Source organism: Xenopus laevis, chromosome 4L (assembly GCF_017654675.1).
Source record: "Xenopus laevis strain J_2021 chromosome 4L, Xenopus_laevis_v10.1, whole genome shotgun sequence".
NCBI classification, from domain to species: domain Eukaryota; kingdom Metazoa; phylum Chordata; class Amphibia; order Anura; family Pipidae; genus Xenopus; species Xenopus laevis.
Window position 1 is genome coordinate 138,081,150 of NC_054377.1, and position 25,394 is coordinate 138,106,543.

At 39.8% G+C, this 25,394-nt stretch overlaps 1 protein-coding gene across 7 annotated transcripts in view; it reads right to left on the reverse strand.

Moving 5' to 3' along the window:
- usp19.L (ubiquitin specific peptidase 19 L homeolog) overlaps positions 1–25,394 on the reverse strand; it is a 104,639-nt gene that overhangs the window by 48,779 nt on the left and 30,466 nt on the right. For 3 of the 7 annotated variants that reach the window (XM_041590855.1, XM_041590856.1, XM_041590860.1), the window contains 14 exons: positions 25,138–25,294; positions 24,044–24,115; positions 23,582–23,736; positions 20,685–20,899; positions 19,666–19,858; positions 19,366–19,499; positions 17,062–17,220; positions 14,374–14,484; positions 12,999–13,109; positions 10,961–11,062; positions 9,240–9,380; positions 8,502–8,620; positions 7,076–7,213; positions 5,860–6,224 (listed from right to left, as the gene is read on the reverse strand). In XM_041590855.1, coding sequence (XP_041446789.1) covers positions 5,860–6,224; positions 7,076–7,213; positions 8,502–8,620; positions 9,240–9,380; positions 10,961–11,062; positions 12,999–13,109; positions 14,374–14,484; positions 17,062–17,220; positions 19,366–19,499; positions 19,666–19,858; positions 20,685–20,899; positions 23,582–23,736; positions 24,044–24,115; positions 25,138–25,294 — 2,172 coding nt within the window. The remainder of the gene's footprint in view (positions 1–5,859; positions 6,225–7,075; positions 7,214–8,501; positions 8,621–9,239; positions 9,381–10,960; positions 11,063–12,998; positions 13,110–14,373; positions 14,485–17,061; positions 17,221–19,365; positions 19,500–19,665; positions 19,859–20,684; positions 20,900–23,581; positions 23,737–24,043; positions 24,116–25,137; positions 25,295–25,394) is intronic. The other 4 variants (XM_041590858.1, XM_041590861.1, XM_041590859.1 and 1 more) reach the window with 3 other exon arrangements.

Here is a 25,394-nt window from a genome sequence, read left to right on the forward strand (position 1 = left end):
TTTCAGACAAGCTTTTATGTTTGGTAGTTGGGAGTAGAGAGACATAGTTACCCATTTTGTAATCGGCAGAATGTGTACTTTTCAAAAATGTATGGTTTTCTGGGGTAAACCTACGGTTTCAGGATTTTTTGCCTTGGAATCTAAAGCATGCTGTTTTCTGCCTTAGTGCTTTCAAAATTCGGTAATATACTGCCGGGAGTTTTTGCTGTACAGAAATCCTAAATCTCCCTAAAACTATACATATCTGGTATTGGCACGTTCGAGAGACATAAGGCTTTCCAAATCAGTTGGATTTTCATCCCTAAAATGAAATATTTTTCTGGTATAAATTGATATACGATGAAAAATGGTAATTTTTCATTTTTTTTTGGTATTTAGCACTATAAATTTTTTTGCACAGGTGGAAATACATGAAAACTCAGGCAGATTTAGAAAGCTCAGTTTCTACCGAAAAAAACAATGTATAGTTTTCCTAGGTAAACTATAGGTTTCCCCTCAGAAAATGCCCCTAAAGTGAGAGAGCACAAAATGTTTCAAAAACGGCTGGCATTTCGCGTAACCAAAATGTGAAATTCTGCTGGCACTTAAAGGGTTAATATGCCACTTAATATAAACTATCTGTTGCTCAAGTATTCATTTTGGGGGTATAGTTTTCCTTTAAAAAAAAATCTGCACTATTAATGTAATGGAATAGAAATAGTTGGGATTGGGTCAGTTTAAAATGAATAACTTTTTTGTAATGTCCTTTCCATTTAAAGGGGGAAGTCCAAAGTCAGCAAAACACTGAAGTACAAGGTTCAAAAATGTATCTTCTAGGGATGCACCGAAACCTGTTTTTGGCCGAATCAGAGCTATTTCTATCAGGATTGTATAACAATTTCCTGTTTTCCCTCACTTACCCATGGTCAGCATTCACCAATGGGAATTCCCCAAGCTTAAAGGAGGGAGGGAAACCAATTGTATTAACAGAAGTTTTTTAATTAACAGCATGTATTACAGATTGCAACACTCTTCTCCCAAATTAAATATAAATACATTTATGACTTCATTTCTAAGCGAGAGGCGTTCCAATCTTTCCCTCTCAACCGCCAAGCCATCAAAGATAAATGATTGTGCTTCTGGATATGGATTGCTCCCTGCGACAGCCATCATGGGATAATTTGCAATCAGCATTGATTCCTCTATCGCCAATCTCCGCAGGAGCAGAAACCAAAGCCTCCTGGGCCAGAAGGGAATCACTGTGATTGCTTCCACTTTCCCTCTTTTTTTTTTTTCAGTATCCTCCAGATTAACTGAAATGGAGGAAAAATGTAGATTAAGCCCTCCGACTGCACAGGCTTCCTTGCATGGGAATCTCAAGTAAAACTGATGACATTTCCTGTTCTGTGGGGATGCCATGACATCTATCTTTGGCTGCCTCCATCTTTTTACAATTTTCTCGAAAATATCTTCATGTAAGCTACACTCCCCTGGATCTATTAACGTCCTGCTGTGGAAATCTGCTTTTATATTTTCTATCCTTGGAAGATGAATTGCAGTTAAACCTTCCAAGCTAGACTTCAGCCCACTGAAACAGTGGATAGTGTCATGCTTCTGGTGCCTCCTTGTTTTACTATATATGCAACTTCTGTTGTGTTGTCTGTCACGATTTTTACCTGTTTGTTTTTTAAAAGGTGTGCAAAAGGAAAAAAAAAAAAAATTGTCTTATGGCTCTTGATTCCAGAATATTTGACGTTATATTTTCTCCTCTCCAGGTGCTTGGCACATATCTCTCGCCGGTGTGGGCTCCTCACCCCACACTTACATAGTAACATAGTAAGTAAGGTTGAAAAAAGACACACGTCCTTCAAGTTCAACTTTTTTTTATTATATCTGCCTAACTGCCAGTTGATCCAGAGGAAGGCAAAAAAACCCATCTGAAGCCTCACCAATTTGCCTCAGAGGGGGAAAAAATTCCTTCCTGACTTCAAAATGGAGTGCATCGGTGGTTAATATCACCCACTCTGGCTCCTCTAAGGGAATTCCTCTTGCCAGGTTTTCCCGAATGCACCACCAGGTCAGACTTTCTTTGATCTCTTGAGGTAACTATTGTAAATGTAAGTGAGGCTGTCTCAACTTTCTCAGTAGAAAAAACTGCAAGGGCCGTGTGTGCCACCTTGCCCATTTGACTGGTGGCCAACATGGTGCCCAGTACCCTTAAGCATTGTTGTACTGAGACTGTCTTCTGCCCTCTGAATCTCTTTATCAGCTCGACAACCTTCCTCTGTTTTTCCCCATGAAGATTGACCAGATTTTGATCTGTCTGAAAGAGAGCCCCCAGATACTGGAGTTTGTTTGGGGCACAAACTGATTTTTTGTTTGTTTACTACCCACCCATGGGCTAGTAGAAACTCCTGTACTCTGGAAGTATGTCTTTCAGCTTTGGACCTTGAGTTTGACACCACCAGGATATCATCTAGGTAATGATATACTGCCAGTCCCTCTTTTCTTAATTCTGCAATGAGTGTTACCAACACCTTTGTAAAAACCCTCGGGGACTGGGATGGCCCAACGGTAGGCACCTGAACTGCACATGTAAGTCTCCTATCGCAAATCTCATATTTTCTGTGCACCTTTGCAACAGGTATGTGGAAGTAAGCATCCTTCAGATCTATGCTTGTTAGCTAATCTCCTACCGAGACCGCCTGCATAATGGAAGCTAGGGACTCCATTTTGAACATCCTTGCTTGCAAGAATTTGTTCACTCTTCTCATAACTTCTCATATCTAGAACCGGTCTTAAGGTTTCCGACGCTTTTTTTTTTTAGTAAAGGCCTTTGAACTTCTCCTCTGGAGGAAGTGATTATTGCCTTTGACTCGAATAACTGGTTTACGTATTATTGCAATACCTTCTTTTGAATCTCTGTCTTTGAAGATTGAATCTATGAAAAAATCTTTTCTGGGTACTGACTTGAATTCCAGGAAAAACCCTTGATCATGTTCCGTACCCAACCATCTTGAATGGTTCTGGCCCAGACATGAGAGAATTCGGCTAATCTGCCTCCTACCATATTCTGAGCCTTGCCGCCTTCATTGTTGACTGGAAGTAGAAGGGACAGAGGAAAAAAACATAAAATCTCCTTGATGTCCCTCTAGAACTTGGACAACCTGATCTCCAGGAGGGCTGCCTTGAGTATTCCTTGCCAGGTTTATATTGTCTGGATGTTCAAAACATTTTATCCCTAGCTTTTCCATAGCTGGGCTCATAGCGGGCTTTTTTTGGCTTTATTTTCTTGAGGAAGAAAAACACTCTTGCCTCCAGACACTCATTTATAGAATCCAGCATTTCAACTTACTAATATTTCACCTTCGAACGGCAAATGGCACAGATTAGACTTGGATGCAGTATCAGCTGCCCAAGCCTTCAACCACAGCGACCTCCTGGCTGCTACTGATAAGGCCATGGATCTAGCCACAAAATGAACTACATCTATTGAAGCTTCTGAAATAAACTCTGTCACCATCTTACAGTCTGATAACATGTCCAACATGTAATGTTTTTTACATTAGCTGAAATTGCTTCACCAAGCTCATTCCTGCAATGCCCTAGACAGCGACGTCAGTGCTACTGCTGGCTTACAAGCTGCCCCTTCTGCTCCAAATGCTTTTCACAAATTGAACTCTATCTTCTTCTCCATTGGCTCTCTAAACACTGCCCCATCATCCACTGGAAGGGTCGTCTTTTTGGCCAGTCAGATTATAGCCGCATCTACCTTGGGTGGTGAATCCCAGAACTTTGACTCTTGGTCATTAAAGGGGTATTTTTTTTTATTAAATTTCCCTGCTGTTTGAGCTCTATTTTCAGTCTTTTTCCACTCTGTCATAATAATTTCTTTGATAGAGGAATGTACTGGAAAACCTACTGCCTTCTTCCTTGCTGAAGAGACCGTTGCTGATTCCATTGGAAAATTCAGGGTCTGCCTGACTGCCTTAATCAGAGGATCAATGACAGCTATGTCAAAGGTGGATTCCTCCTCTGACTCTACTTCTCCTTCCTTTGATCCCCCAAAACATCAGAACCCTCTGATAAATCTTCTTCTGATAAATCTCTCAGATACATCTGATAAATCTTCCACTTGTCTTGTATGTCTAGGTCTCCTCTTGGAGCTTGATACTTCTTGAAATACCTGCAGAACTGCTTGTTTTGTAACTGAAGCCAAGGATTCCGCAAACAGCTGATTTTCCTGTGACAGAGAGATTACAGGTTCATGACGTTTCTCTGCAGTGGCTGCAGGCTCTTCGGGTGACTTGTCTTTCTTTACATCTGAGCAGCGCCGGATTTACCGGACGGACACCCCTAGCCATGCGGTCCTAGCGGACTACAACCCCTCGCGGCCGCACAAAAGCACTCATGTCCCCAGTGCTCCACATAGAGTGGCTGGGTGGCATGCTGCCCAAAATAATCTGCCGCACTAGGCACGGGCCCTTCCGCCGCTGATGTCACTTCCCTATGGCTTCCGTCAATGTGCCTTTCCTCAACCAAGATGGCCTCCCAGAACTTCCCCCGCTGACGTCATTTCCGCGGTACTTAGCCGCTCCGGATGATAGCCTCTGGACTATCTGCCGAAACTGCACCTGGGGCATCCTGGCTTATACTAACCCTTAAGTGGGATTAATCAGCCCACAAACATCGCTCTGTTTCCAACTGCAGAAATCTCCTAACCGGCCCACGGGAGGAGAGATCTAAATAGGTATATCTAGCCCATGCTAACCACTTACAAGGGAGCTCCCAGGCCTTACCCTTTCCATTCTTGTATTCCTATCTGCTTTTCCATAGGAAGTTCTTGCTTCTTGTAAGCTTCATCTATCCACTGGCTTGGAGAGGACAAAAAAGACTGGGGGAGGAAGGGAAGTGCAACCTGACCCACAGGGAGCGTTAACCCATTGGTGAATGCTGACCAAGGATGACTAAGGGAAATAAAAAGAGCACATATAAGGGTTTTCCGCCCATGAGACAGCTTTTACAATACTGAAGAAAGGTTCGGTATTTGGTTGAACCCTAAAAAGCAGAGTTCGGTGCATCCCTTGTACCAGTCAGTGTGTTTTAGCAGATAGGTATAAGGCAGATGTGGAATGAGAAAGAATACACAAAGAATATATGGCTAATTTTCTTATGCCCTGGATGCAAGTGTAAGGCCATTGGTGCTAATTTACACAGCACTTGCATCTGGGACACTACTGTGTTGTGCATCTTGCAGCAGATTAAACATCTGGCACAAAATTGAAGAGCACAGGGCTATCAAGTTTGCTCTCTAACCTGCACAAGTAAGCAGGTGGGATACGGGTCGACCCCAGACTGCCCGTCATTAATACAGCAACACCAAATGCAGGCAGTCAAGTATTTATAGGTGAAGTCTTTGAAGTCTTCATTCTGAAACAGCTTGCGTCTGGAGTGCTAAGCATGGGGAATAGTGCAATAAATATGGTGTTTGACCTTGTTTTTTTGCACGTTTTACCATTACCTGCACTTAGTAAATGACCCCTTATAACTCTTAGCTTCCAAACAAAGAATTTGTTACAGTTATAACTTGCACAAAGGTGCAGTAGAACAAATTTAATCTCAGAGATTTTCTGGAGCCTGCACGGGTTCCAATGCCAGGAACTGGTTCTATGGATTTTTTTGAACTGTGAAGCACTAACAAGCTTTTATATCACTTTTAACAATAGATGTCTAAATCAACAGAATTCAATTATTATTTCATCAAAAATATAACTGTTTGTGGCTGGTTAGATATTATAGCCAATTCCAAAAACACTGGTGAAAGCTCTAGGATATGTTGCCATGTGTGCTACTGATTAAAACACCTAGAACAAGCCATACCTTCAGGTTTGACAGATTTTTCATAAATGGTTTCTTTCTCGCCTCCAGAATCCATCTCTCTAACAGTCTCTGTGCTGTGTTCTGAAAAACCAGAATCTGTACTGTACAGAGAGACCCGATCACCAGGTGCTTTGTCATGCACAATACCAGGGTCTCCTGACTCAGGCTGTGAGGTGAGAGGAGGCAGAGTGGTTTGAGAAGACTGCATAGAGTGAAAATCTTTCTCCTCCTCACTGGATTCCCCTAAAAGGGGAAGATCTGACTGAGACGGTAGATCAGCCTTCTCTGTGCTTAGTGGTTGAGGTGCATGATCTGGTGAAGTCCTCCCCGGAATAAATGGAGGCTGGAACACATTTACAGAGTACCTAGAAACGGAAAAGAATGCATTAAAAGCATGCCAAAATGAATGAACATGCAGTAACAAGGCCTATAAATAACCTATGGTGCCTTCCCAAACATATGTAGTCAACAATTAGCCACATATCTATTGGGCAGTTTAGAATGTGGACATGGACTACATGGGCTATATTCATGTGGACTTCTCCCAACAAGTCTTGCCAAGCCTCCATTATAATCTAATTGTTATCCCAGGGGCTCGGAATGTTGGCTGAAAATCGCATAGTAATTACTCACCTATGAGCAGATGCCTAGGAAAACTATATCCCCAAATTTAATACTAAAGCAATAGATAGTTTATATCAAGTTAAGTGACATATTAAAGAATCTCATATATATATATATATATATATATATATATATATAAGAAAATATTGCCCTTTTATATCTCTTGTCTTGAACCACCATTTTGTTATGGTCTGTGTGTTGCCTCAGAGATCACCTGACCAGAAATACTACAACTCTAACAGGAAAAAATGTGGATGCAAAACACAGAACTCTGTTGTTAATTGGCTCATGTGACCTAACAAGTATGGTTTGTTTGTGCACACCATGAATCCATGACGGCCCTTATTTTTTAAAATGGCAATTTTCTATTTATGACTACCGAATGGCAAATAGTACTCAAAAAGTATATTCTTATGAAAATGGTTTATTTACATGAAGCAGGGTTTTATACATGAGCTGTTTTATGCAATAATTTTTTTTATAGAGACCTACATTGTTTGGGGGGGTATAATTTTCCTTTAAGGCAAAGGTATGAAAATTAGGGGGAAGCTTACTCTGAACGAATATCCTAGTAATAAAAGGTGGTACTGACCTTGCATAACCCTCTAGTAGCTGTGCCAGACGGGAATATGTCAGGCGTGACTCTGGGACACTGATGAGGAAGGGATAGCCAATGTTCTCTGGTCGGCAGGCAGTCTTATGATCAGGCCAATGTGATTTCTGACAGACTCTATGATTAAAAAAACAAATTAAAATGTTTAGTACTTAAAGGAACAGTTCAGTGTGAAAATAAAAACTGTGTAAATAAATAGGCTGTACAAAATAAAAAATGTTTCTGAAATTAGTTATTTAGGCAAAAATGTAATGTATAAAGGCTGCAGTGACTGGATGTGTAACATAATAGCAGAACACTACTTCCTGCTTTTCAGCTCTCTAACTCTGAGTTAGTCAGCGACTTGAAGGGGGGCCACATGGGACATAACTTTTCAGTGAGTTTGCAATTGATCCTCACCATTCAGTTCAGATTCAAAAGCAACAGTTATGACCCATGTGGCTCCACCTCAAGTCTCTGATTGATTACTGCCTGTTTACCAGGGTAACCAGTCAGTGTAAACCAAGAGAGCTGAAAAGCAGGAAGTAGAGTTCTGGCTATTATGTTACACATCCAGTCACTCCAGCCTTTATACATTACATTTTTGTCTAACTAACTATATTAAATAAAATGTTTATTTTGCACAGCCTATCTATTTACCCAGTTTTTATTTTTTCACTGAACAATTCCTTTAATGTCAGAAAGAACAACTAAATTACACAAACAAAATCAATGGCAAGTCTAAAGAATAGTGGCTCCTAACCTTCCCAGTGACTAGCGCTTGTGAAACAAATACTTCGTCTGAATCCTTGCACTGGATCTGGCCGAATACCAAACAGAATCCGAACCCTCACCATGGGCAGAAATTATCAATGTGTTCGAAGCAGGCACACCCATTTCCATGCGCAACAAATGTTTCGGATTTTTTAGGGTTCAGAATCAGCTCGGCCAGGCTCTTGGGTTCATTAAAATAGGAATACTGCTTAAAAAGAATTGATTTGTCCAAATCAAAAACCCTGGATTCAGTGCATTCCTAATTTCAGCAAAATATTAATTGTGTGTAACAGCCCTTGACTGTATAGAACAATACAGCCCAACTGCATACACAAATGTAGGGAAGGATCTGTGCTTGACAGTATGTGAGGTCATGTGTAATTTATTCATTGTGACAGCATCACCATTACTTACTAAAACCAAAAACAAGGCCTTGGACACTGGGAAGTAGAGTTAGTATAGAAACTGACTGTTTAAATATTACTAGTCTATTATTGACACAAACGTACATTAGTATCAGTGAGAACAAGAACATAAGTAATTGTTCCTATCTGTATGCATGTGAACTGTCTGAGCGCAAAGAAACACTAACGAATTGTAGGAGACTCCTCAATCTGAGGAGCTGAATTAAGAAGAGATATGAACCACTCACTGGTTGCAATATCCAACTCGATAACATCTTGTACATCGCTTTAGTTTTTCCTCTTCAGACACCTGTTTCTTCTGGCAAGCAGCGCATTTTGTTATGGAGATACTGGGCACCTGGGGGCGCTGTCGAGGGTGAGAAGTACAACTGGTTAATGCTTTGAAGCGTAAAAGGAACTGTGATGGCAGTGGGTCAGAAGACAGTGTGTGTAATGGGTATGTAAATGGAAAGAGACACAAAGTTTCATGCAAAAATAATAAAAGACATAATAGGAAAACCAATAGAAAAAAAAAATGTCCTTTATTCACATATCTGTCACAAATATATATATATAACTGTGTACTTTTTAAACTATTAATCATCCATCCTGCAAGGGCTTTCCCACACAATCATGATTATAATGGCCTATCTAGGGGAAGGATTTGAGGTTTTGGGAGCATTAACAGTTTAAAATTAATTTTGCAGTTAAGCAATTTCTTGAACATGAATCATGTACCTGTGCAGATACATTTGCTGCTAAACCCAAACTGTCAGTAGGCTATAATTTAGCCATCCCTCACTTCAAAAGCATTCAGGCAGGTTAATTAGCTTCTGGAAAAATTGCCCACACTTTAATAGGGACATTAGATTGTAAGCTTCACTGGAACTGGCACTAACGTAAATAATGTATGAGCTCAGAAAGGCACGGTGGAATGTTATCGATGACATGAGAAGGTGAGCAAAACGGCCACTTGTATCACTCACCTGCTGGACCTGAAACACAACCACACGCTCCTTAGAAAGTTCCTTAGAGAGAACCTCGAAACACAAGAGCAGGTCGTTGGGGGAGACAGAGTCCAGAGAGCATGATGGTCTGAAGATACGCTGAAAGCGGTTTTTTATCACCTGTAATAAAAGAGTCATGAGACCCACTAAACAATGCCAGACAGCTAAACATAAATTATTATATATAATATATATATATATCTATATATCTATGTATCTATATATCTATGTATCTATATATCTATGTATCTATATATCTATGTATCTATATATATCTATATATATCTATATATCTATATATATATATATATTAGCAATTTTATCTATCTCTCTGGGTATTTTCCTATGGTCTCTTGTTATATATTCGCATTTCCATTTCCCTGCTGCCTTCTCTTTATTTCAGTATATACTACACAAAAATCTGACCCCCATCATGACTCTCTCACTCTTTCATTCCTCTTGACTCTCTAAGGTCCCTTACACACGGCCGTTTTTGCCTGCGTTGCACTTTCTTCCATTCAACCGCAGGGGGAGCGCAGGATTAGAAGCAGTCAATTATTTTGAAGGGGGCTGTACTCTTACAGACGCATGTATGTGCCGAACGCAGGTGAAATGCAACATGCTGCATCCCACCTGCGTTCAGCGCATACATGCCTCCTTCACAATAATTGACTGCGCCTACTCCTGTACTCCCTGCGGCTGAACGGAAGAAAGCGCAACGGAGGGGAGTGCAGGCAAAAACGGCTGTGTGTAAGAGCCCTAAACTGCACTCATGATTAATACATCTCACAGGAGCCACCTGCACAGAAAAGACACAGCCAATAGACTGCTTGCTTTAATCACCTGCAGGCTATTCCTAGCATTTAATCAGCGACCCAACTCCAAGCTGGTTTTAAAGTTTACATTTCCCCAGCTAAGTGTACACAGTACAGGTATGGGATCCGTTATCCAGAAAGCTCCGAATTACGTCTCCCATAGACTCCATTTTATTCAATTACTCAATACAGATACAAATTACGGAAAGATCTATTATCCGGAAAGCTCCAGGTCCCGAGAATTGTGAATAACATGTCCCATACCTGTATTATCTTCCATTTATAGTCCATTAAACAGACCGCATAGCATATGTATGACGGAATGGCTACATGTAAACGAATACGAGAACAGTAGTACTTCTTTGCACAGTTATCATTAGAGTACAAAGCTACATCGCAATATGAACGCAAGACAACCTTGTTGTGTGTAAAAGCAAATGTGGATGGAATGAAAAGCAAATACATTACCGCGAGCCCTCATATTTTATAGTCTCCTTAAATGCAAATAAACGGAGAAGAAAACCTTCATATGAAAATTCTCTGTTTCTTGTTATAACCTCCATAGGTTAATTTTATTTATGACAGCTATCCCCACCCCCTCAGTTGTTTGTCATACCTTTAAAGGGTCCTCCACTCAAAAACATTTTTGCTTTACAATACAATTCTATGCAACTTCCCAATATATAATCATTACAAATTAGAACTCATCAAAAAATGTATTAAAAAACAGTTGAAGCCTTTTAATGAGCTGGCTTCTGCTACAACATTGTAGGAGTCAGATCCAGTAGTGCACAGAATACAACAGATACACCTTATGTACTACAGTGTTACCAGTGTGAGTGCCTATGTAAGCAGTACCCTTCTGTGCACCTAACAAAAACTTACCTCTGCCAACTGCAGATTTTCAGCCTTCACTCGCACACTCTTAGAGATGGACTCGAGGACCTCAGCAGCACTAGAGTTCTCCTTGCTTATGCTCACCAAAAACTGGTTAAGATATAATTGAACATAGGCTTCACTAATAAAAACTTTGTATCAATATCCAGCATGTACAGTATATAGGGTACAGACAGGCTGTAACTTGGAAGTCCCTGATGCAGAGCCAAATAGGGTTACCACCTCACCCCTTTAAAACCGAACACATTGAATCCACAGCCTGCATGGCTAATTAGCAATTCATTTAGATGCATGCTGCATGGCTAAACATAAATCAGTTCAGTCTGCAGCATGCATCTAAATGAATTGCTAATTAACCATGCAGGTTGTGGATTCAATATGTGTTCGGTTTTAAAGGAATTGTTCAGTGTAAAAATAAAAACTGGATAAATAGATAGGCTGTGCAAAATAAAAAATGTTTCTAATATAGTTAGTTAGCCAAAATGTAATGTATAAAGGCTGGACTGACTGGATGTGTAACATAATAGCCAGAACACTACTTCCTGCTTTGCAACTATCTTGATTTCCACTGATTGGTTACCAGGCAGTAAATCAGTGACTTGAAGGGGGGAGTTACATGGGTCATATCTGTTGCTTTTGATTCTGAGCTGAATGCTGAGGATCAATTACAAACTCACTGAACAGTTATGTCCCATGTGGCCCCCCTTCAAGTCACTGACTAGCTCAGAGTAGGAAGTTTTATTCTGACTATTTTGTTTAGGGATGCACCGAATCCAGGATTCGGTTCGGGATTCGGCCTTTTTCAGCAGGATTTGGATTCGGCCGAATCCTTCTGCCCAGCCGAACCGAATCCAAATCCTAATTTGCATATGCAAATTAGGGGCGGGAGGGAAATTGCATGACTTTTTGTCAGGAAACAAGGAAGTAAAAAATGTTTCCCCTTCCCACCCTAATTTGCATATGCAAATTAGGGTTTGGATTCGGTTCGGTATTCGGCCGAATCTTTCACGAAGGATTCGGGGGTTCGGCCGAACCCAAAAAAGTGGATTCGGTGCATCCCTAATTTTGTTAGACGTCCAATCACTCCAGCCTTTATACATTACATTTTTGGCTAACTATATTAGAAACATTTTTTATTTTGCACAGCCTATTAACCAAGTTTTTATTTTTACACTGAACTGTTCCTTTAAAGGAGAAGGAAAGTCTTTGTGCACTTGGGGGTGCCAAATGTTAGGCACCCCAAGTGATTGTATTGACTTACCTGAAACCCCAGGCTGGTGCTCCTATCAGCAGAAAACTGCACCTGCCCGGGGTTATACCAGTGAGCACCACTGAGTGATCCTCTTCCGTCTTCCTCTTTCTTCACGCGGCTGCGCATGTGCAGTAGAACAAAAAGCTGAACTTTAACTAAAAAGTCGGCTATTTCGTTCAACTGCGCATGAGTCTGCCCCAGGAAATTTGAAGAAGGAAGACGCGGAAGAGGATCGCTCCGTGGTTCTCACTGGTATAACCCCAGGCCGGTGCAGTTTTCTGCTGATTGGAGCACCGGCCCAGGGTTTCAGGTAAGTCAATACAATCACTTGGGGGTGCCTAACATTTGGCACCTCCAAGTGAACGAAGACTTTCCTTCTCCTTTAAAGGGGTGGGGTAGCTACCCGAGAGCCAAATATGCTACAGCCCCACACAAAACACTAGAACATAGAAGCAGCATTAGTTTGGGTACCTGGAGCCCACCACCGATAGCCAATCTACTACATAACAAGCCACAACTCTACCCCACTCTCTCCCAACTCAGACACAGCACAAATCAGCATGCGGTGACACCTTACAGAGCAGTGCCCGATCTACCAATGACATATCACCAGAGGGACAGTGGGTGTGGGTATAAGATTTCAGCTTGAGTCAGAGAAGTGTGGGATGGAGGGGCCCGCTGTGTTTATTCCCAGTACACCCTGGTGGGCCAGTCCAACATTGCATAGAAGAGACTTACAAAACATTATCTACACAGGTCAAAAAGCTGACTCACCTTAATAGGCTTCTTGTGAGGCTCCCGGGCAAAATAATACACTGTGAGAACCTTCTGCTTCTGGGGCAAGGGAACTGGGAGATACAGGAATGGGTCAAATGTGATGGACACCTAGAGAGAGAGTATATGTGACACATTTTAAGCTCATTACAATCAAATTAATTCAATTACAAGCAAACATCATGTTTAGCATCAGTAATGGCAATATATATATATATATATATATATATATATATATATATATATATATATATATATATATATATATATATATATAGAACAAGAAGGATCAGCACTCACTGTATTGATGTGAAGAAAAGTTTGCTTTTATTTATTTACATCATAATCCGGATTATGATGTAAATAAATAAAAGCAAACTTTTCTTCACATCAATACAGTGAGTGCTGATCCTTCTTGTTCTATATATCCTGTATTTGATCGTGCACCACGAACCTGTTTAAAGATCGGAGTGCTGGCACTGTGGGACTACATATATATATATACACATTATATATATATATATATATATATATATATATATATATATATATATATATATATATATATATATATATATATATATATATATATATATATATATATATATATATATATATATATATATATATATATATATATATATATATATATATATATATATATCTCCATATCCTGAAGACGGCTCAAGAAGCAGAGCCGATAGTTGATAATAAATTTTTCACTTTATTGAACATTGAAAGTCCTGGATGGTGCGGTTCTTTGAGTAGAACTTTATTATATATATATATATATATATATATATATATATAGCAACACAAATCTCAGGAACATGACAATAGTATTGATTAACAGTAGGCAAGAAATAAGCTACCCACTTTAATTTGCTCAACTGTATAAAAATTCCTAGTCATGGGGTTGTTCACCTATGAGTTAACTTTTAGAGATTGATATTCTGAGACAATTTGCATTTGGGTTTCATTTTATTATTATTTTTGGTTTTGGAGTTATTTAGCTTTTTATTCAGCAGCTCTCCAGTCTGCAATTTCAGCAATCTGGTTGCTAGTGTCCAAACTACCCTAACAACCATGCATTGATTTGAATAAGAGACTGGAATGTGAATAGGAGACGCCTGAATGGAAAGAGGAGCAATAAAAAGTAGCAATAACAATATATGTGTAGCCTTACAGAGCATTGGTTTTAGATGGGGTCAGTGATCCCCATTTGAAAGTTGGAAAGAGTCAGAAGAAGGCAAATAATTAAAAAAAAACTATAAAAAAAAAAAAATAATGATCAATTGAAAAGCTGCCTACAATAACATATTAAAAGTTAAGTTGAAGGTGAAAACTGCTGGTTTAGTAACAAGGATGCTCTCACCTTTGCACAGACAGGACAAACCAGCTTAGACTTGTACTGGCCCTGGAACAAATCCACCACAAAGGAATCGTTGCGCATTTTATGCCGTAGCCAGGCCTCATCTGCCACCTCCTTAAAGAGAGTGAAGAGAACAAAACTGGGTCACGCAAACAGAGGCCAACCTGCTTTCATCAGCAAGCGATGACCTAAAATACGTTTCGTCACGTGAATAATGAAAAGTGAATTAGTAATATCCCATTTTATCTTACTGGAAATAAAGGAGAAGGAAAGGCTAAAATTAAGTAAGCTTTATCAGAAAGGTCTATATAAATACACCAGTAAACCCTCACAGTAATACTGCTCTGAGTCCTCTGTCAAAAGAAACACAGCATTTCTTTCCTTCTATTGTGTACTCATGGGCTTCTGTATCAGACTTCCTGTTTTTAGCATAAACCTCCAGGGCTAGGGCTTGAGCATGCTCAGTTTGCTCCTGTCTCCCTCCTTCCACCCCCCCCCCCACTGTAATGAGTGAGCAGGGAGAGACTCAGGCAGTGATGTCACACTGAGGTATGGTAAAGCATTCAACATAATAAATATAGCTTACACTATTGTGTCTCATCTATTTGTAGCATTAGTTCTTTTTTAAGATTATAAAGTAAAAGATTTTCCCTGCAAGGGGCTGGGTCCCATTGAATACAATGAGAAGTTATATATAGCTACTAATGTGCCAGCATGATTCCCCTTGCACCCAAAGCTGTATGTAAGTGAAATCCCTAGCCTGAACGAGAGAGATATCACAAGATATAGTGCAAGAATGGTGCCCAATGAGAAGCTCACTATACCTTTCTGAATGTATAATTATTCTCCATTTGTCTTATTTCCCAAGCTTGGTGAAGGGGTTACTCATGCTGCAGTTTCAACCCTAACTGTCACTGTATTGCTGGCAAGCTGATGTACAATCATTCATATTACCTTATATAACTTCTAATTTGGTTTTTATTTCACTGCAACTTTTTTGTAGTGCAATACAGTTCTTATATGCCTTAAAGGAAAACTAAAGCTTAACTAAAGAAGTAGCTAAAAATGTTGTACATTATGTTTTGGGTTCCTGTACCAGCCCAAGGCAACCACAGCCCTTTAGCAGTAAAGATCTGTGTCTCCAAAGATGCCCCAGTAGCTCCCCATCTTCTTTTCTGCTGATTCACTGCACATGCTCTGTGTTGCTGTCCCTTACTGAGCTTAGGGACCCACTCACAATATACAGTACACATAGAATAGAAATGTCACAATATAAGGCTGATTAGTAATTAATACAGATAATTACTACATGGCAGCACAGAAACCAGTGCAATTAGCATCAGAATTTAATAATCAGCCCTGTAGCATCAGTTTATATTACAGACCAACCTCATTTTCTGCTGGATAATTAGTGACGAGCCCTAAGCTTCTCAACAGCTGCTCAGAGCCCACTGAGCATGTGAGTGTCACAGACACTTTCCAAGATGGCAACCCCCTGTGACAAGTTTGAAGTCCTAGATCATTGCTGCTATTGACAAGCTGAAACTTTAGGCTGGTGCAATAAGTTCAGTATATAAAATATGGCATTTTTAGCCACATTCATTTTCATGGTTTAGTTTTCCTTTAATGAGACATACAAACCTATGCTAGACACTACTTGGCCCTTAAAGGAACAGTAACATTAAAAAAGTGTTTTAAAGTAATGAAAATATCATGTAGTGTTGCCCTGCACTGGTAAAACTGGTGTGTTTGCTTCAGAAACACTACTATAGTTTATATAAACAAGCTGCGGTGTAGCAATGGTGGAAATTGAAAAAAGTCTATATGGCACAGGTTAAATAGTGGATAACAGATAACACCATTATGTTCTACAGAGGTTGTCTGCTGTGTAACCTGAACCTTTTCTCCTCAGAATGGCTGCCCCCATTGCTACACAGCAGCTTATGCAACACTGCATTACATGTTTTATTACTTCAAAGCACTATTTTTTTTTTTTTAAACTTCAGTTTTATTTGCAGCATATCAAAAAGAGATTTGTAGTTATGCATTTATACATATATCAATTGAACAGTTTGATTTCTCTTTTCAAGCAGTTAAAACAGTAATTCAAAGCATCAAATTGCATATTAATAACATCAGTAATCAAAGTCACTTATATCAGCTATCCAAATTGTATGTCACTACATTCTTGTTAGTTTGTCAGGGTTGGATACATGTTTCCATGAAGCTGTACCATTTCAAAAAAACACTAATTTTTCGATGTTACTGTTCCTTTAATGGATTTTGCTTCTGACCATGGCACCTTAATCAGTGGTGTAACTAGATATTACTGGGCCCCACAGCAAATTATTTTTCAGGCCCCCAAAATTTTTAGCAGTTGACTTGTTTTACCAATATTTATTGAAAATGTATTATTAATTAGGGCCTCGTGGGGCCCCTATACCTCCTGGGCCCCCCTGCAGGCACAGGGTCTGCTTCCTCTATAGTTACGCCCCTGACCTTAATGGGAGTTTTCCCTATCCAATTTGGTCTTACTACAAGCCATATTAAATATATCTATCAGAGCCTGCCTACAGTATTGTGTCAATGGCGCCTAAATTCACTTTTTGGATAACCCCACGTTTCCACTGTAATAACAAGTCTTTACAAGAGAGAGTTAGAACAATTTCCTTTTCCCCCCTTCATTTTTACCTCATCTGGCCTTCCATCTGAATCCACTGTCTCTGTGTATGGCTTGTTCTGAATCCTGTTGAGATCTTCATGAAGCCCATCCAGTAGAAAAGCCATGAACTCCTGTGCATCATGCTGGGCATAACCTGTGAACTGACTTGCCTTGCTGGCCACTATTGCCTGTGCAGAGACAAACAAGGATGTATTAAAGGGAATCTGTCACCCAAACAAAAAGCTGTATAATAAAATTCCTTTTCACACTAAACATGAAATCTAAATTTGTTTTTTATTAAAGCATTCATAGATGTTGTAAACTCATTTAAAAATCTCAGCTGTCAATCAAATATTGTCTGCCCCTCCTCTATGCCTTAGGCAATTACTTTCACTTTCCATTCAGCACTTACTAGAGGTCACTGCTCTCCCCACATCCCCCTCTCTATTCATATAATTGTGTAGCCAGTACATGGGGATGGACATCAGGTCCCCCATTCTGGTGCACAAACAAGATTCTGAGATAACAGTGTCCACAAAATGGCTCCTGCATCCTTGATATAATTATAAATTCCCGGACAAAAGGAAACAAGATTCAAATAATTTATATAGTGTAATTAATGTTTATTTTGCTTGACCAACTTGATAAAATAGGATTTGGAATATTTCTTTTGGGTGACATGTCCCTTTAATTTAATTAAATGCACATATAGAAGTTACATTGCACAAGTGCAGTTTCCAATAGCAACCAGGCCACTGAAACTTTGCTAGGATACTACTGGCTAGATCACGGATACCCAACAGGCAGCCCTTCTGTGCTCAAACTGGGGCTCCTATGTTAAATGTACAAAAGAAAATTTGGTTTTGTTTTCTTTGTTAATGGGTCTTGTATTGCCTTATAATACACAAAAGACATGAATATCTTGTAAAATATATCCTTATAAACGGTGACTAGTGATGTCATCAGTTATAAACGGCAAGTAGTGATGTCATTTTTGTCACATGGTTTACTAAAACTTGTGTATTATAATAAATAAAGTACCCTTGTTGGAAAATATGAGGATATTATAAGTAACCTCAGAGTTCCATGACCTGTATAAAAGCACTCGGCCTCGTGCTTTTATATGGTCATGGAACTCCTCGGTGATTTAGAATATCCTTATATTTTACAATAGGGGCTATTCACTATATTATCTACAGCACAGCCATTCTGACACGCTCTGTGGCCTTAGGGCTCACTGTCTTGTCCCTAATTAGATTTTTCAGGTGCACAGATAGTTTTAACACAACGTAGACTAATTGATTTATTGCTTTAGTTCAGAAACACACGTGGAGATTTAATCTCCCGGCGACAAATCGCCTCTTCGTTGGGGTGACTAATCTCCCCGAACCGCCGGCGATTTAGATTCTAGCCGGTGGGAAGGAAGTTTCGGGGAGATTAGTCACCTGAAGAATAGGTTATTTGTCGCACTCAGAGTGCTTCGTTTTCGAAAGTCGCCCAAATTTGCCTCACGAGAAAACTTCTGGCGACTTCGGAAAATGAGGAGCTCCGAGTGTCAACCAGTGGGCGATTTAGATTCTAGCCGACGAGAAGTTGGTTCAGGGGAGATGAGTTGCCCGAAGAAGAGGCGATTTGTCACCGGGCGACTAAACCCCCCCCCGAATCTCCACGTGTGTCTCTGCCCTTAATAGCACTAAGAGTAGTGATGAGAGGGCCAAACCCTGAAAATCATCTCATGGTAGCCCCTGTAAACCTGTCAGCATTTCTATCATCCTTGTGGGCAACAATGAGGATTTCAGACATCTAGATCAGCCCACAACAGGTTATCAAATAGAATGAAATAAAAGTGAAATTGTGGCCTTATGTTAAAGGGGTCGTACACCTTAAAATTAACTTTAAAATGATGTAGAGAGTGATATTCTAAGGTAACCCTGCAATTGGTCTCCATTTTTTTGTTATTTGATTTTTTTTTTATTTTAATTCTTTTGCTTTTTGTTGAGCAGCTCTCCAAGTTGACATTGCAGCAGCTATCTGGTTGCTAGGACCCAATTTAACCTAGCAACCAAGCAGTAGTTTTAAAGAATGACAGAAATCTAAATAGAGGAGGGCCTAAATACAAAGTAATACAAAAAGACAATAACATCGTAGCCTCACAGAATAATAGATTTTAGCAGCTGGGGTCAATGACCCCCATTTGAAAGCTGGAAAGAGCCAGAAGAGGAAGGCAAATAATTCAGAAACGATATAAAAAAAAGATAATGAAGATCAATTGAGAAGTTACTATAAGTTAACCTGAAGATGAACCACCCCTTTTAGACAAAGGCATTGCTTACCTTGAGCTTAGATGGCTGAAAAGCATGATGCGTTCCTTTCCAAAGGGCCCGTAAAAGCACAGCAAAGCTAACTGCCAGTCGGCCACCAGTTCCAAGGGGGTTATTGCAGTTAATCTCGGATTCAAAAGAGCGATCTATATACAAAGTATAGACAGGAACAAAAAAAAAAAAAAGACTTATGTTAATACTGAAAGCTGCAAACACAGACATCAAAGAAGAAAAAACAGATTTAATGGAAAAAAGAGTGCTTAGCAATGAAAGCAGATGCAAAGCACAAGTCTATAGGTTACTCTCACTGACCTTGAAAGTAGTCTCTCAGCTCCCGGGTGTTGGACAGCGATTGGATAACACTGTTCATGAAGCAGGTGTTCCCCAGGTTAACCAGACCAGTAAAACCTGGTGGGCAAACTCTTTTCTCTTCTTCTTCTTCTTGCACAATTTCACTGCTCACCGCACTGTGTGTCATTGGTGGAACCATGCATGTTGGCTTGGGCTGGGGACACAAACAAGAATCAACAGACATGGCCACACATGTTTAAAGGGGAAGTAAAGTCTAAAATAGAATAAGGCTAGAAATGCTGCATTTTGTATACTAAACATAAACTTACTGCACCACAAGCCTAATCAAACAAATGATTTATGCTTTCAAAGTTGGCCACAGGGGGTCACCATCTTGTAACTTTGTTAAACAACTTTGCAAGACTAAGACTGTGCACATGCTCAGTGTGGTCTGGGCAGCAGAAACAAAACAGCACAAGTCAAATAATATCCACTAGAAGCCAATGTGGATTTTATAGTTTTTGTATTGTTTAATACAAACTGTCCCCAATTCTGCAGAACCAGTGGCTGCAGCAAAATAATCCTCCAAATAGAATCCCAGTTTATCTGTTTAAATCTGACTCCATGGTCTTTGTCCCTGCAGCTGGAGTTGAAAACAGTTATGGGATGTAAAGGCAAAAATAAAATCCAATACAAATCTCTACACAGTCGCCGACTGCTCTACAGGGAAACAAACAAAGCTGCTTGAGTTCTGCATGGCTGGGAAGTAAGGCGGGTGCTCCTCCTGCTGTTCATAAGTATGATTGTTTCCCTGCAGAGCAGTTAGGGACCGTCCGACAATTCTTATCCACAGCGGTAATTGAAGGGATAATTCCACTGCATATAGTCAGGTTTCTTATAAGAATGGTACACATTTTTTAAATTAAAGTACATTAGAGATAGGTTTCTTTTACATTAAAGTAAGTAAAAATGGGATTTTAATTTTTTGCCTTTACATGCCCTTTAAGACAGTGACTAAGATGCTCTATGGTGAGACTTACTGAAGCAAGCAGCTGCTCTGATTTTACAGAGACATGATCAGCTGGTGTCCTGGAGGTGACCTTGTCTAGGCTGGTGTCCTCTGCTCTTGGCTTCTCTTTCTCTACTGCTCTGGCCTCCTCTTTGTTGGACAGAGAATGCTGGTTACTTCCAGTTTGAGTTTTATCAAGGGGAGGTGGACCAGCAGGCATTGCAACCTTGGCACCACCCACTGCACCTTAAAAAAGGGGAAAATGGGTGTTGTCTTTAGCAACAGGTCCTCAAAAATAAGCAATGAGGAATATTCCTCCAAGCTTGAATTACAGCAACGATTATTAAACTTGTAGCATTATAAAATAGAAAACTGAGTATGTTTCATCAAGAGAGAGCATAGTCAATACCATATACAATATAATGGTAGTCCAACCAAGTTAAATTAACTCACCAAGTTATGGAATAGGCCCAGATGCACACCCTGAGCTTTTAGCAAGGAGAGCAGTCAAAAACCAGAATTTTGTACAGCGCACGTAGCCGTAAAAAGCGGCCCTTGCCCAAAAAGTCAATGAGGTAAAATTATGTTGAGGATTAAGTTGCCCTTTCACCCCCAACAAGTGAGTTTTTATCTGCATAGTATTTTAATAACCAGAGTTTTGTACGGCAGGCACTCAAAAAGGCAATCTTCCACCAGGCAGTAAAAATTTGTAAAATATTTATTATGTCAGAAAAATATATCCATACACATTTCGTGTAACACACACTGCCTATGACTAAGTGTGTGTAACATGAAACGTGTAAGGCTATGTTTTTCTGACAATAAATATTTTACTAATTTTTACTGCCTGGTGGAAGATTGCCTTTTTGAGTGCCTGCCGTACAAAACTCTGGTTATTAAAATACTATGCAGATAAACAACTCACTTGTTGGGGGTGAAAGGGCAACTTAATCCTCAACATAATTTTACCTCATTGACTTTTTGGGCAAGGGCCGCTACGGCTTTTCCCACAACCAGCCGCCCTATGTCAAATGAGATAGTTGCTTACACGGCATTTTTTGGGGGTTCCTCAAGGATGAACTGCATTTTCTGCATCCAAGACTATGATGCGTCGCATTGGGGTGCACTTGCAAATAGGGATGCACCAAATCCACTATTTGGTATTCAGCCGAATCCTCGGTGAAAGATTCGGCCAAATACTGAACCACAAATATGGGGCAGGAAATGAAAAAGTGGAAAAAAAATCTTTTTTATTCAGCAGCTCTCCAGTTTCTGGTACCTACAAATGACCCTAGCAACCATGCATTGATTTGAAAAGGAAGACTGGAATATGAATGGGAGAGGGACTGAATAAAAAGGTGACTAAAAAAAATAGCAATATCAATACATGTTAGCCTTACAGAGCATTTGTTTTTAGATGGGGTCAGTGATCCGCATTGGAAAGCTGGAAAGAGACTGAAGAAGAAGGCAAAACTATAAAAAATAAATAATGAAGGTTGATTGAAAAGTTGCTTAGAATTAGCCATTCTAACATACTAAAAGTTAACTTAAAGGTGAGAACCCCCCTTTAAATAAAGCTTTGCATGTACAGATATTTTTTCTTAGTAAGTTTTATTGATAAGAGACACCATCCAAGTCACCATCTTGGAAAGTGTCTGTGACACTCACATGCTCAGTGGGCTCTGAGCAGCTGTTGAGAAGCTAAGCTTAGGGCTCGTCACTAATTATCCAGCAGAAAATGAGGTTGGTCTGTAATATAAGTTGATGCTACAGGGCTGATTATTAAATTCTGATGCTAATTGCACTGGTTTCTGTGCTGCCATGTAGTAATTATCTGTATTAATTACTAATCATCCTTATATGTGACATTTCTATTCTATGTGTACTGTATATTGTGAGTGGGTCCCTAAGCTCAGTAAGTGACAGCAGCACAGAGCATGTGCAGTGAATCAGCAGAAAAGAAGATTGGGAGCTACTGGGGCATCTTTGGAGACACAGATCTTTACTGCTAAAGGGCTGTGGTTGCCTTGGGCTGGTACAGAAGCACAAAACATAATGTACAACATTTCTAGCTACTTCTTTAGTTAAGCTTTAGTTCTCCTTTAAAGCAATTGCTGGCCTCTCTGATGTTTCTTGTTTCTGCAATCTGTTCTAGTCAGGGCCTTAAGCTGGCCATAGATGTTGAGATTTTTAAAAGATCAGATCTTGATCGTGAGACCACGATCTTCTCGGAACGATCGTACGTTTTTACCATCAACTAAAAAGACCAATTTGTCAGGAAAACAAAGGGGAGCTTCCTGCTTGGCCCTGCAAACATAGATAGATTGCACCGGGACCGACAAAGATTTTTTGACCTGGCCGATCAATTTCCAGACAGATGTCGGCCAAAAATCGTAAGATGTACGATCGGTCGAATCCCAATAACCGCACGATAATTTCGAAGGATTGGTCGGACTTCCCTAAAATCGGTCGGCAAGAAGAATCTTCGCGTCTATGGGGCGCTTTAGCCTCCAGAGATAACCATGTATTGTATCCCTTTGTCTAATGTATGCATTTGCATGTCTTTATCTCTGATTTCTGTGGAATGCAATTTAATCCTAATTTGGATAGCAGTCACTTAGATTCACAATGAAAAAAAAGAAAAAAAAAATACAATTGTGACCAGCTCCCTGGCTAGCCTTCTGCAAAATGAAATGATCCAGCTAAATTGTCTTTTGGAGCCAATGTTACACCTAAATCACAGCCCCTAAGGCGGCACAAGAGATTGCACACTAACTTCCTAGCCTAACTCAATGAAAGTATTTAAGAACCTCTAATAACGGTGGCCCTGACTCCTTTTTACCAGGTTATTTTGCCTGTGTAAATCTCTCGATGCAACTTACTAAAGCAAAGCCTATTGTCTATCTAAGACTATTAAAATTCCAACACCTTTTTCTTTGAGCAAAAGGTAGAATTCTGGATGCAGACCTTGTGTGGCTGGTGCCTCTAAGCCACCCCACCTCTGGCATTGCTTCTTCTGCAGGGAGATATCAACCCGAGCGCCGGTGAAACAGTAACGGCACAAATCTGGCTCAATAAGATTTCTGCAAAAGAGCAAAGGAACAGTTAGTTAATCAAAGTTGAAATGTATCACCCTGGACCCTGAAGATATACATTACCCTTGCTTTGAGTAGATATATAAATAAATATATATATATATATATATATATATATATATATATATATATATATATATATATATATATATACACACATATACATATATATATATATATATATATATATATACACACTTAGCAACAGTTTTGACCTTTTTCCCCCCTGAAAAGACAGAACCAATAACTCCAAAAAGTTGCTGCCTTTTAAATTATTTGAAATGAAACATCTTACCTGAGTTTTACTTGCCACCGGAACACAGTATCTGGAGTGCAGTTCGGATGAAGTCGCATGAAATTTGGATCGCTGGGGGGACAAAAAAAGAAGTAAAAAATTGTCATGGTGTTAGCAAACAAATTAATCTGAATCCTTGAACAATGAACCAACTCCGACAATGTTGGGTCAAGCAGTATTTACACATGAGGCAATACTACTTTGCTTAGTGTCCTCTACTCTCACAACACCCCACCAGATACTGGCTTACTAAATCACTTGCCCCTGCGCTGGTCACACACTTGCTCCCTCCCCAATTGAAGCCAAGGCCGTTACCTATGCTGCCTACCCCCCTAACCATAATCTGCAAATACTGAATTCTGAATTTGGCTGCGTTGAACTCCGATGCCTGAATCTGCACCAATGAAGTTAGGGGCATTTCCCAGGGGGGCAGCTGGGCTGGGGGGGGTCTACGTGGGGTTTTTTTTTTTTTTTGGTAAACGGTTGAATTCTCCTTTAAGTCAATGGGAGAGGTCCAGGGATCAATTTGGAGTTGTTTGCATCAAGGTTTTTTCAAATCAAGTTTTTTAAATTGGAATCGAATGCAATTCGGATTCGATTCGAGTTTTCGGGTCGATTTAAATCATCATATATATATAATATATATTATATATATCATATATAAATATATATATATATTTGATTTTATTCCATTTCGATTGGTCAAATTTCGAATTTATGGGAGTTTTTAAAAACGCACATGAATTCGACCTTTGATAAATGTGCCTCTAAGAATTATGTTACCAAGGCAGCAGGTGAACTGTCTGTGCATGGCCCCTGAACTGACAGCTGCGATTGAAAGGAGGCATTACTCTGCGAGGCCATCATTTATTCCTAAACAGCTGCAAGAGGGATATGTTTATGTATACTTTATGTTCTGGGTACAAAAGCCATGTATTCCCTTTAAGGCATTCCTTCTGCTGGTCACACTGTCCCCTATTATCCCTGGAGTTGTCTCATTACAGTAAACATTTCATGGATAACTTTTTTTTTTATATAGCTTCCCTTTAAACTGTAATTTGCTGTGTGGTTATTCTCTTGGAAAAGGGTTGTACCTTGTTTTGAAGATGAGTGTGAAATCTTGTTCCCGGAACAGCACTCTAGAAGTGTCTTTGCAGATCTCCTTCACGTAAACGTGTACGACCACCACATCGTTTCCCTTCTCATAGTGATCGTTTTTCACAAAGGTCAGATTCACGATCGGTTCTGGCTCTTAAAAGAAAGAAAGGATAATTACAGTTTTGTTGCATGTAACCGAGCAGGAGGCACCCCAGTGTGTGCAACAGTGAGGACATTCAGCACGACTGTCACC